The sequence below is a fragment of the Mchenga conophoros genome, linkage group LG2 (genome assembly GCF_057382185.1).
Source record: "Mchenga conophoros isolate Kocher_MC1m ecotype Shallow Benthic linkage group LG2, M_conophoros_male_GT1.1, whole genome shotgun sequence".
Lineage (NCBI taxonomy): Eukaryota > Metazoa > Chordata > Actinopteri > Cichliformes > Cichlidae > Mchenga > Mchenga conophoros.
In genome coordinates this window covers 13,383,168-13,395,463 of record NC_140527.1, presented here as the reverse complement: position 1 = coordinate 13,395,463, position 12,296 = coordinate 13,383,168, and the positions used below count along the sequence as shown (strand labels likewise).

Here is a 12,296-nt window from a genome sequence, read left to right as displayed (position 1 = left end):
ACCTACACAATACTAGGTTACAGTACAGTATGGTATACAGTAATAACATGACTTACATAAACTTTGTTTCAGAGAGTTATGGAATTGGAGGCCAACCAGGCCCCTCATGAATTCATATACATCGATGAGGCAGGATTCAATCTGGCCAAAAGGCGTCGACGTGGACGAAATGTAATTGGAAAAAGGGCCACAGTTGATGTGCCAGGACAGAGAGGGGCAAACATTACCATGTGTGCAGCAATTGCAAATGCAGGATTACTCCTTCACAGATGTCAGGTTGGACCCTATAATACAGAGCGCTTGCTTGCCTTTCTCAATGATCTCCACCAGCGCCTGGTTCCAGAGCAGGGTCAGGAGGGTGAAAACATGAGGACCTTTGTAATTACCTGGGACAATGTGGCTTTCCATCACTTGCAAGCAATAACAACATGGTTTGAAGTCCACCCAAGACTGGTAAGTCTCTTCCTTCCACCCTATTCACCTTTCCTCAACCCCATAGAGGAGTTCTTTTCTGCATGGAGGTGGAAGGTTTATGACCATCAGCCACATGACCAGATGTCCCTCCTTGAAGCCATGGATGCCGGCTCCAGGGACATCACAGTTGACGATTGCCAAGGGTGGATCCGACATACCAGGCGGTTTTATCCCAGGTGTATCGACTTGGATAACATCAGATGTGATGTTGATGAAAACATGTGGCCTAACCCTGAAGATCGCAGAGATTAGATGCAAATTTTTTGCCTTTTTTTAGCCCCCCCTCCCTTTTTTTTTTTATCTTGGCTTTTTGCTGTTGTTTTTTTGTTCAGAATGCTCTTGTGTGTTTCATGGATATTTTGTTCACTGTAAGCAATACTGTAAAACTTTCTCTGTCCTATCATACCGTGTTTCTACTGTACCTCCTGTGGTAAACAGTAAAGAAACAAAAACTTGTTTTCTTTTTACTGGAATGCTTTTGAATGTGAACATTACTGTACATGTGGACATACAGTTACCAACCAAGACATTTCTGGTGTCAATATGGTGGATTGCATGTTTCGCATGCAAATACCTGTGACACTGAAACATAAAAGTCTATGCAGTTTTTGTAATGTCAATAATAGCCAGTATTTTGAAACCTGGTGTACTTTGATTGACTGCATGTACCTTGTGAAGTGAAAACAAGTGTTATTCTTTGACAGACTAATTTCATTTTGAGTCAGATTTATAGTGTTTTTGTACAGTTAGTGTGTGCAGAGAAAGATGTGTTCTAATTTTGAAATGAGGAGTTAGTATATATTTAACAAAGTGTATTTTTGGGAAGGATATTATCCATTTGGCCAATTGTGTTTTGTAGGTGTGGGTCTGTGTTAAGAGTTTAGAAAAAGTATCTGAAGTATGGGTAGGCGCTTGTTAGCGACTGTAAAAAACTGTAAAAATGGTGAGTAAGGGGGCAAGTATACCACTTCAAGTTGGTTGTGGTTGGAGAACCAGGCCTGGACCAGAGCAGCCCGATGGAAACTGACATTATCCCATATCACCACAAACCTGGGCTGATCTGGTCTGTTCTGTACAACTATATTATGGAGAGCATCTAGAAATGTGAGTATATGTTGGCTATTGTATGGACCTAGTTTTGCATGATGATGCAGAAGCCCTCGAAGGCTTATGGCAGCACACAATGTGATATTTCCCCCGCGCTGCCCTGGGACGTGCACATTTGCCCTTTGGCCAATTACTGTCACGGCTAGACGGTCCTCACTGATCGCCTTGCCAATTTTTGGTGCCGTTTGTGTGTACTTTCTGGTGTTCTCCTCTCCATCCTGTGCATGTGTGTTTTTCTGCTGGAACATGTAAAACCTCACCGTTAAACAGACACCATACAACAACAAAAGAAAAACCCAGTGCAAAAGGCAAACCCCCGGTCCAGTGGCAGCAAACACAGTTCTGGCGGCCGACCCGCAGGACGGCAAAACAAGCGGGACATGCGGTGGGTTAGGCAGTGGCGGAAAAACAGTTCAGGTGGCCTACCTCCAACCCCTTGGTGGAAACGCAGCAGCTCCGGCGGCCTGCCCCGTGTCCGACGGTGGTGGTGCTGCTCCTCCGGCGGCCTGCCCCGGGTCCGACGGCGGCAGCGCTGCTCCGGTGAGCAACAGCGAGGTGTGGTACATGGCCGATGACGCACTGGTCGCTGACGTGGACGCGCTGGACGTGGATGGCATGGAGGGCGCGCCAGACGTGGAGGTCCCTCCGACTCGCTGGCCTCCAGTTCTGGCTGAGCGGGTCCCTCCGGACCTCCGAGCTCCTCCGGCGGCAGCGCGGGCTCCACAGGCTCGCTGAGCTCCTCTCGCTCGCCGAACTCCAGCTCCGGCTCATTGAGGTCCTCCAGCAGCGGCGCTGGCTCCTCAGCTGGCTCCACCGGCTCGCTGAGCTCCTCCGGCAGTGGCGCTGGCTCCACCGGCAGCGGTGCTGGCTCCTCAGCTGGTGGCTCGCTGAGCCACAGCGGTGCTGGCTCCTCAGCTGGTGGCTCGCTGAGCTGCTCCGGCTCGCTGAGCCTCCACAATATCCCGCGCTGTTGTGTTGTTTGTGTCGCATACAGATGATGTGTTCACTTTTTCCCCCCTTGATAAATGAAATCATCATTTTAAAAACTATTTGGCATTTACTCTTATCATATTTGAAAAACACACAAATCTAGGAAATGTTTAGTTTTTTTTTACATTTACATGAATTAACTGTTAAGCCCAGCAGTACAGATTTAGCTGTGCAAAATATTACTGCCTTTCTTTCTTTTTGTCCTTTTTGAGCGAACAAGTCACAGGTTCTGCGGTTTTACAATATGAAAGAACTTCTGACAGTAACCTGGATCACAGGTGTACCTCATAACGGACCAATTCTCTGTAGCATGATCGACAACATAATTTGCAGCCATCTGTGTTGTAGTCTGTGGACAAAGTGCATAAGTTACAAACTTTTTGTATTAAGATCTAAAATCAGTGTTTTAAAGTGCCTTGAGACATTTGATTTGAGCGCATGCCAAGGATCAGTACTGACTCAGTCATGAGGGTTATTCCTGACTACTCAGAATCGGTGTGTAGTTGCAGGTACCCACAGGACATTTTTTAAATAACTTGGGTTTTCATTTTGCCGTTAGCGTGCTTTCTCATTTGTTAGACATTTTCTGTATTCATTAAAATGAATTAATTTGACACTGGCCCAAAGCAGCTTGCATTTAATCACTGCAGGGATAATAGATGATGTGCAAATGTACTGTATATAAATGATGATATAAAGAAATGGCATCCAGTCATCAAGAAATGAGATATCACGGTGTCATGTGGCACCGTCCCCATCTCCAGCTGCCATTAAGACTGAGGAGAGTTTATCGGCTGTGCAACATGCAGATAAAATGAAGACGTCTTCTTTAATAAAACAGGCGGTAATGTTCATTGTTGAGCAGAATGTCTCCAAATTACAAGAGGAGGAATGAATGAAAAGCAAAAATCTCAGCAGCTGGCAAAGCGAGTGCTGAGTCACTAGTATTGATCAACTACCCCATCAGCTACTGCAGCTGTAATATATTGTGTGGTCATTTTGTACAACAGGGAGGGGAAAATATCACCTAATGCCTCTTTAAATATTCACAGAAGTGTTTGAAACATCGATTTAGAACGGTGTTGAGCCGCTATGAATGATCCCAGTCAGATTATTCAAGCAGGATGTACAAGTGGAGCTGGAACAGAGGTCTACGTTTCTTTTTCCTTGTCTCGTTTCTACCTGTATTTTTTAGCAAAGACATTGATGAACAGGAAGCCACTGCCTGCCAACAAGTCATTGCAGACAGTGCCTAAATCCAATTTTATTTATTTATTTTGACTTCCTTACAGAGGCAGATTTAAGCCGAAGTCTCGGTCACAAACAAGAGCTTCTGCCCATTTTCCAGCCCGGGCGCTGCCTGCCTCCGACTCTCATGGGCCGATGATAGATTGCTCTCTCTCTGCCTTTGTGCTGGGAAATTGCTTTGTTTTGTTAACAGTCTGCCTCTGTTCCAGGCCAGACAGCAGAGATAGCGTGCCTCCTTTCTTCACTTATCTACCAAATATATTTAAGACCGTCTTAAAATGAATTACAGCTGAGCATGCAGAGGTGGGAGGACACCGAAACGTCCCTGCGTGTTCAAAGCGGGGAGGTCGAGACTAAAGTGAATTTGTACTTGACCAAATAAATTACATTACAAATGAAGGTCAGATTACATGTGTGTGTATTTACACACTGTGTTCTTGACAAGGATTCATAGTATGAATGCAAGATTGAATAAGAGTGTAGGTCCTCGCAGGAGGACATGCTGAGAGTATGGACAGAAAGAAAACAAAGTATGTACACCGCTCCAGTAAAAATTAAAGGAACACTTTTTAATCAGGGTTCAGCATCACGTCAGTGAAGTTGTCAGTGAGTTGGTCAGATACACGAGAGGGGCAACAATGAGACAAGCCCAAAAGTGTTTTACAGGTGGAGGACACTGACATTTCATATGTCACTGCTAGTAGCATGAGGATATACCTGGACCCCACAGAGGCTGCACAGGTAGTCCAACTCCTCCAGGATTGCAGGTCAATGTGCACTATTGTCAGAAGGTTTGCTGTCTCGCAGCAGTCTCAAGAGCATGGAGGAGAATCTATGAGACAGGCAGTTACTCTAGTAGAGCTGGACAGTGCTGTAAAAGTCCCTAAACCCCTTGTGAACATCAACCAACATCTAACTACTGTCAGATATCGAGACCTGAGACAATTTCTGGAAAGAAGCAGAACTCAAGAACACCTTCTGGAGGTGAGAGACACAAACATTCTGTGGGATGAGAAACGTGGAGAAAATGGGTGTTCCAGGGTGGAGAGATGGACGTCCCTGGATGGTCCAGCACAGAGAAGCTTGCAACTGCAGTATCAGAAGTATCATGGAAGTACATTTGTAGTGTTTGAGGGATAAAAGCTGTTTTTATATCTCTACAGCCACTCCCTTAACCTTTTCACTTACAACACATAGTAGTGTGAGAATCTGATTACACAGCAACTTAGATCGATTTCTCCCTCTCTCTCTCTCTCTCTCTCTCTCTCTCTCTCTCTCACTCACACACACACACACACACACACACACACACACACACACACACACAAACAAACAGAAATGAGGAAAGCGATTTCAAGTAAAAATCTTTATTCTTGATGCGCTGGCAGAGCTGCTCCTCACTCAAAGGAGTAAGAATAAGCATTTTTGGAACTGAATAATTCAACCCATTTGACAGATGGAGTGAACAGTCTGATGCAGAATAATGGCAAAAGGACATGCTCTATTGGTATTTTACGGCTGGCACGTCTGCTATTAGGATGCTAACAGGGATGTTTTTATCAAGGCTGCATGCATTATGAGAGGCTAAGACGTTAAAGATTCATAACTCTGGAGGATCCTGCACACCTTTTGGTCCATCCTACTTTTTAGTTTTTTGTGTCTTATTTCTCTGCTTACACACTATAATGAAACCAACCAAAGTTGTCTCCAGCCTGCTGCATTTGGTGAATATTGCTGATTGCTTTCTTTTGACTCTCAAGATGAGTCAAGAGTCAAGATGAATTTCATGACACAGGTGTTAAAGTGTTCAAGAGCAGGCAGAGGAAGAATGGGGCTTGGTGGGAGGTCATCTAAACACCTTATTCTGCTTCTTTAAATCTCAGAGTCAAACATAATTCTGTTAACCAAGGAGCTCCGCAGTAGTTTGATGCTATAAATTTGTAAAAAAATAAAAAATAAAAAAAAAAGTTCATTCACCTGTCTGTCACATCTTAAACTGGGGAAGATCTTTTAATACAAATCACCAAATAACAATTCTGTTCCAGTTTGTAGGGATCCTGCATCCTGATGAGCTGAGAAACAGCAAATCTGAATCTGTAAGCATACAACTGAGCATGTTGTAGGGCACAGTGGCCTGGATGTACTATTTCAGGGAGCATACCTTGTAAAATGCAAACTTTTCTACAAATCCGATACACACTGATACCAGGAAACATCTACAGTTGAGCAGAGATGCTGTGAGTGTGCTGCCCTCGATATCTGATAAGCATCTCTAACTCGAATCCATCAGTGATACGTGACTGAATCAGTGTTCTTGTGTGTGCTGCAGAGGCTCGAGGCTGATGGCTTCTGTCCCAAAGTTAACTGACAACAGAGACACGGCGGTGTGTGCGTGTGTGTTTAACATAAAAAGATTCCTCGTTCTCGGTGTTTCATGTGACTGAAACTGCTGCTGCGAGGCTCAACTGTCAGTACAGATCTCCGGTGAAGACTGTGATTGCAGGTGCACACACACACACACACATCGTGGGACAGAGTATATGCTCCGTGTGGCTTCAGTTCCCAGAGGCTAGGATAACACAAATACACACAAACACACACACACACACACACACACACACACACACACACACACACACACACACACACACACAAAGACATGCACCAACCTGCATCTCTGGATGCAATGAAGCCTCAGCTGATGTTAATTCTTGTGTTTCTTTTGCTGGTTTTGGAGTTGCCTGTCTAATCTATGACCCAAATATAAGTCAGGTAGCCTGTTTTGTGTGCTTTCTAACTTAACTGTGTCTTTTGTGCACTTTTGTTTTATTTTTACCATATTTCTGTGGTCTCTGTATGTCTCTCTTTGAGCTTGTTCTGTAATCTGAGCCAGTTCTAATTTCCCCAAATGACAAACTGTCCGTGGTAGTTGGTGCTGTGACGCACAACTCACACTAGGCTGCTCACCTGGCATCATATTTTAATGCTTCTGAAGACATTTAAGTGTTTGATGCTGTGCACTCAAAAAAATAATTCATTGGATGAACGTAATTTTATCTTGCCACTTATATTCCATCTAAACAAATCATGTTATATTAATCCATCTTGATTGTGTTGTGTCAACACAATATATGTGTGTAGGTTTAACATAATATTAACATTAACATTCAATTAATTTGACTTTTGTTCAATCAACATGTTTGCACCACGTTAGTCTAATTAAATTTATTTAAATCCATCTTATATTGTTTAAACACTTTGGCACATCAAAAATCTGTCTTGTTACATGAACTAGTAAAATAGTTGTTTGTTACACCAATGATAATCTTGTTGAATGAATGAAATGTAACTTATGTCTGTAGTACATGTTGTATTCATATTAAGTAATGTTCAACAAAAGAAATCAATGGATTTACAGCAACTTTCAATCCACCCATCTTCTTAGCTTTATCTGGGCTGCGGAAGTGATAGGGCAAGAGGGACAGGGTACACTGAAATAATGGGAATTGGCAGGCTTTTGAATTTGCACAAATGAATTTAGTTAATGCTACACAAGCCTCTCATGTTTCTCTTATTTACATGATTAAATAAAGTACCATTTACTTGATTATAAACAATACTGAGACTACTCATTTTTCTTGCATTGATTTAAAGTGACTAAATTAGAATACTAAAACCATTGTAATCATGTTTGACCACAACCGGAAATGATGCAATATATTCAAAGACAACAACTAAATTTGATTGGATAATAGGACCTACCTTATCCAATAAGACAACAGCATAATTTAAGGAGAGCGCAATTGACCGCCAGATTCTGGAAGACTGTTCAGCCACATGCAACCTTTGGCACTGAGTCAGGCATAGTGAGAAGGTAAGTAATTTAAATACATTTGTTTTAGTTGGGTACGTTTTCACAGAATTGTTGTAGTGCATGCTATATGAAACGTAATCTGTAATGCATCTACATGTTGTTTTTACAGTGCTAGCTAAAGTTGGTATTAGCTTTGTGGCCAAAGCTGAAAAATATTAACAAATTGCACATAGTCGGGAGAAAGCAGCTGTTGTCGGTCAGATATGGAATTTATGCATGTGACAGAGAGCACTGACGTTTTTGATGGCTTAGCAAGTTAAAACGTCACTGAGAGAGCAATAGTGTTTGTGTTACTCGTGCTAGCTATGGCTACATTGGCTAATTAGTCTGGCTGTAACCGTCAGAGTTTCAGAAGCTGGGAGGGCCACAGTGCCATACCTTAATTCTTGCTGATGACATGCACTCAAGTTATAATAAGCATCCTGCCACCTTAGACGTGGGTTTGAGAACCTGTGCCCATAAATGCCAAATCATTTTTCCATTTAGTCATTGTTTTAGGTGAAGTGTCACTTACTTGACTATTCTATCGATCATGCCCAAATAATACAGCAGATATCTACAAGGAGATAAGTTTGTTCAACAGACTATGTCTTATTAAGTGATGTATTGTGAACTTTCCAACATCGGCCCAAAACAAATTAGGACCCTTCCCCCCCCCCTCTTTTTTTCTACTTTGTGTAGAACATATGTGAGCTGCTTCTCAAAACATTATGTATAAATGAGGGAAAGATTGGTACTTTAAAAAACCATTGATGCTCTTCTGGACTGGAATACCTTTTTTCAATTAAAATTAATGTTTTATGTGATGGTGGAATTTTTACCTTTATGATTACAGAAGTCAAAACATCAGATGATGATAGCTTACTATCTAAACTCCCCATCTCTTGGCAAGTCTGAATTAGAGAGCTCAGCTGTATCGGCCTTTCTAGTGGATTTGCTTAAAGAGGAGATAGCTTAAGTCTTTAGGTACATATTCCCTGACATTCTAGAGGTCAACTTTGCACAGTGTGTGACATTAAAGGGCATAACTTATAGAAATGGAATGGTACTGGCCCAAAGGGCAGCAGGTGGATTGCCAGAATACTGAAAAACCATATCTGCATTGTACCACAGCATATTCTACATTGTCAGAGAGCTTGGTGGCTGGTACAGAGAGCACGACAGAGCTTTTGAGCTCCGCCCAGTATCCACAAGAATATTCACTCTCGCTTCACTCTGTGAACTCCTTGATACTTATCCATTGGTTGACTATGAGATTGGATCAGTCCACATTGTGACTTTAAAATGGCATATAGAAATAAAAGGTGTTCATATAAGTGTAATAGGTTCAGTCGCATGTATTTCATTAGATAAATTCTTCTTTTTTATGTCTGATCTTTATAACTTTGAGTATTGGGTATGGATAGCTTTATGAAAACTAAACTGAAATGATTCTTTCTGAATGTCTGATAGTAATTCTTTTTTTCCTACAGAGTCCTATGGGGAGTCCTATGGTCCTAAAGACTGTTTTGGCTGACGGAACCTGTCGAAGGCTCACTCTCTAATGGAGCGCCTGAATCAACTGAGGATCTCATCGTTGAAGTCAAGAGACAGTGTTGTCTTCAGGGCAGTTTCAGACTTCAGTTTATGGATTCCTTGTTTGGGAATGAGTTTCTTAACCTTACCTCAGTTTCAGAAGTAGCAGACAAGGGGACTCTTAAAGCTATTGACATGTCAAAGCCCACCACATGGACATAAAAAAAAGAGTAACAGAGTTGGTGAAACTAAAGATGGAAAAGACTTTTTCATACAGAAGACATAAAGTTGTTCGTGATGCACCAATGGTGGAGGCTTTCATGGCAAGATGGCCTGCTCTATTTGATTTCCATGAGGTAAGGTTCGCCTCATACACGGTGTTCTTGTGGTATTAGCCTAAAATGGTTAAGGCACAGTTGTTATTTGACAGCCCATTTCTTCAGCATGAGTGATTGCGGCCTTCTTCCAGGTATTAAACCTTTGAAGCTCATTTCTCTGTGCTCATGTTTTCAGATCAACGCTGAGTTTAAGAGAATTGCCACTATCCCCCCTCAAACAAAGTTCCTGGCTCAGCTGGATCTCCACTTGGACAACCTGGTTGGTCAACAGAAGAGGAGCGGTTAGTTGCCTGGATCCAGCCACTCTTACTAGATTGTATGATGTCATCTCAACAAGAACAAATTAAGTTGCTGAATTTCTTGCAGATGCTACATGATTTAATTACGTTCACCATAGAAACATGGAATTATTTAGTTCAAATTACAAGTTTGGATCTTATGCATGTAACAACCACCCAATTTGATTTTGGGGGTCGAAAATCAAATTGGTTTATTTGTTTTAGTATCCGTTCAGTCATCTTTTTGTATTCATATCCTTTTGATAGATAAGAAAAAGAGAAATCTGGCTTCATGTTGTGATTTTGGAAAACCACATGCTTTTGTGTTTATTGTCAGAAAATATTAAAACACAGTTAATATTTCTAAAAATGCTCCTGTGCTGCTGAAGTGCTCTATAAGCTCATCTGAAGCTTTGTTCATTTACATACAGATGTGTGGAGTCTAGATGAAGTATAGATTCTCTGATGGTTGTGAGCAGTTTCTCGAAGTTTCTGTCAGTCGTGAAATTAGTTGTAAAGACTGCCAACAATTGTAAACTATTTGCTAAACAATAGTAAACATTCTCCTTTTCTGGTGTAAGCTGCCCAAGTTTTACTGAGTGGTTTGTTAGCGAGTGTTTACAGACAAGCTGGCATCTTCCATGCAAACTACATGCTAGTGACCAAAGTAATCTGAAGGACCTCTTTGTCACCAATATCACCAGCAACCTGTCACCAACCAGCCAGGGAATGCAGACTTGGTAGTTCCCAGATGGTTGCTGACCTTCTTGTGCGACCGAAACCTTACTCAAACTGTCTGACTCTTCTTTTGCTAGAAGTCTGTTTATATATTTGCCACAGATGATTTTACTTTGGCTACACATTCATTAGAACTCATTTTATCAAACAGGTTTGGAATTCATGTTTTATATATTGTTTTTATTGCTTGCATAGACTTTATAACGCGTAAAGTCAAAGCTCAGGAAAATGGTTGGAGCCTCTGAACTGGTAGAGAGCTGACAGACAGAGATGAACAAAAGGAACCCGCTTTCTGTTCTTGTGTGTGTGCAAAGTCAGAACAATTAGCACTATGGATCTGTATGTGTATGCTTCACAGAAGTTCAGCTGAACGGAGCCTCAGTATTTTTTTGTCTTAGTGGACAGGTCTACAATGCACCACACTGATATTTGCAGCAGCACAGAGAGAATCGAATAATTCAATGGAAAGACATCAGGGACACATTCACAGACAAGTTTTATAAAACCCAGGAAACATAAAATACAACAGAAAGCAGTTATAAATAACAACAAAGTCAATTAATAATAAATCCCTTAAAAATTAATTAGTCTCACAGCAGAAAGCCTGGTAATAATTTCACCAAAGCGCACTGTGATGCTTTGGAAGATTATAAATCCATTAGCAGCGTTGGAAATGATCTTCAAACAGCAGTGAAACACACTGAAGTCAAGATGTTATCATTCATTTTACAATTCCATCTTAATCCACTTAACATCTTTAAATTATCTGTATATTATTACAGCCTCCTTAATGAATGGAGTTGTCAACACTGACAGAGAGATTAAAATCTGCCCGGAGACAGCAGCAGGATGCAGCAAAGAAAAATCATCACACAACGAGACAGAGGCTGCAAAGCTGAACATAACACATGAGACGAGGTACCTTCAAAGTAAGAGAGCAAAACAGAACATGGCGCACACAGACCGGAGACTACCAAAGTAAAACAGGAAGTAACAGGAACACACAAACAGACACGACTGGGGAAAACAGGCAACTAGACAAACATGACGGCAATGCAGGAAATGCTGGGGAGGAAACACATAGGGGCAAGACCCAGATAAATAAGACACAGATAAGACCAAACATGAGCAGGACCAAATACTAAAACAACCATAACTAGAAGTACTAATTAAAACTTCTCAGCAAACGAAACTAGGGAAACGTAGAGATCATAAAGAAATAAACCAGAATCCAAGAACCCTTACAGTAATACTTTTTTTACTCAAACAAAACGATTAAAAGGCGAAGGTGTGGTTAGAGTTAGACTAGATGACAGCTCGAGTTTCCTGGCTCTGCACTGTAAAATCTAATTAGTTCACAGAACCCAAAAAAACTATGCAAACTTGTTGCCTCAAAAAAGTTCTACTTAAGATAATTAAGCTAGGGCAATTTACTCATTTTGAGTACACTGTACAACCTCGTTAGTTCCCAAAACTCAAAAAAATTGAGTAAAGTTTACTTAAGATGACTGTTAGGACAACTTATTCATTGCAAGTCTGCAGTATTAAGAATAGGCTGTACAATACTAATTGTGACTGTACAATAGTACAGTACAATAGTACAGTCACAATTAGTCACAATTTCTGACTGTACAATACTAATTGTTTACCTACTGACAAACATTTCAAGTTCAACTAAATGAAAACACAATTTGTGGTAACCTGAATATGATTAAAAATAATTAACAACACTTT

General features: G+C 41.2%; 1 protein-coding gene across 1 annotated transcript; it reads right to left on the bottom strand.

Annotated features, from left to right (window-relative positions):
* Window positions 1-255: 255 nt before the first annotated feature.
* LOC146581757 (uncharacterized) lies at window positions 256-2,860 on the bottom strand. Its single transcript, XM_085245645.1, has 4 exons — window positions 2,856-2,860; window positions 2,008-2,525; window positions 538-659; window positions 256-333 (listed from the first exon to the last, which is right to left on the bottom strand). Exons 1-4 carry the CDS (start codon window positions 2,858-2,860, stop codon window positions 256-258), a joined length of 723 nt encoding a protein of 240 aa, XP_085101771.1.
* Window positions 2,861-12,296: the final 9,436 nt, after the last annotated feature.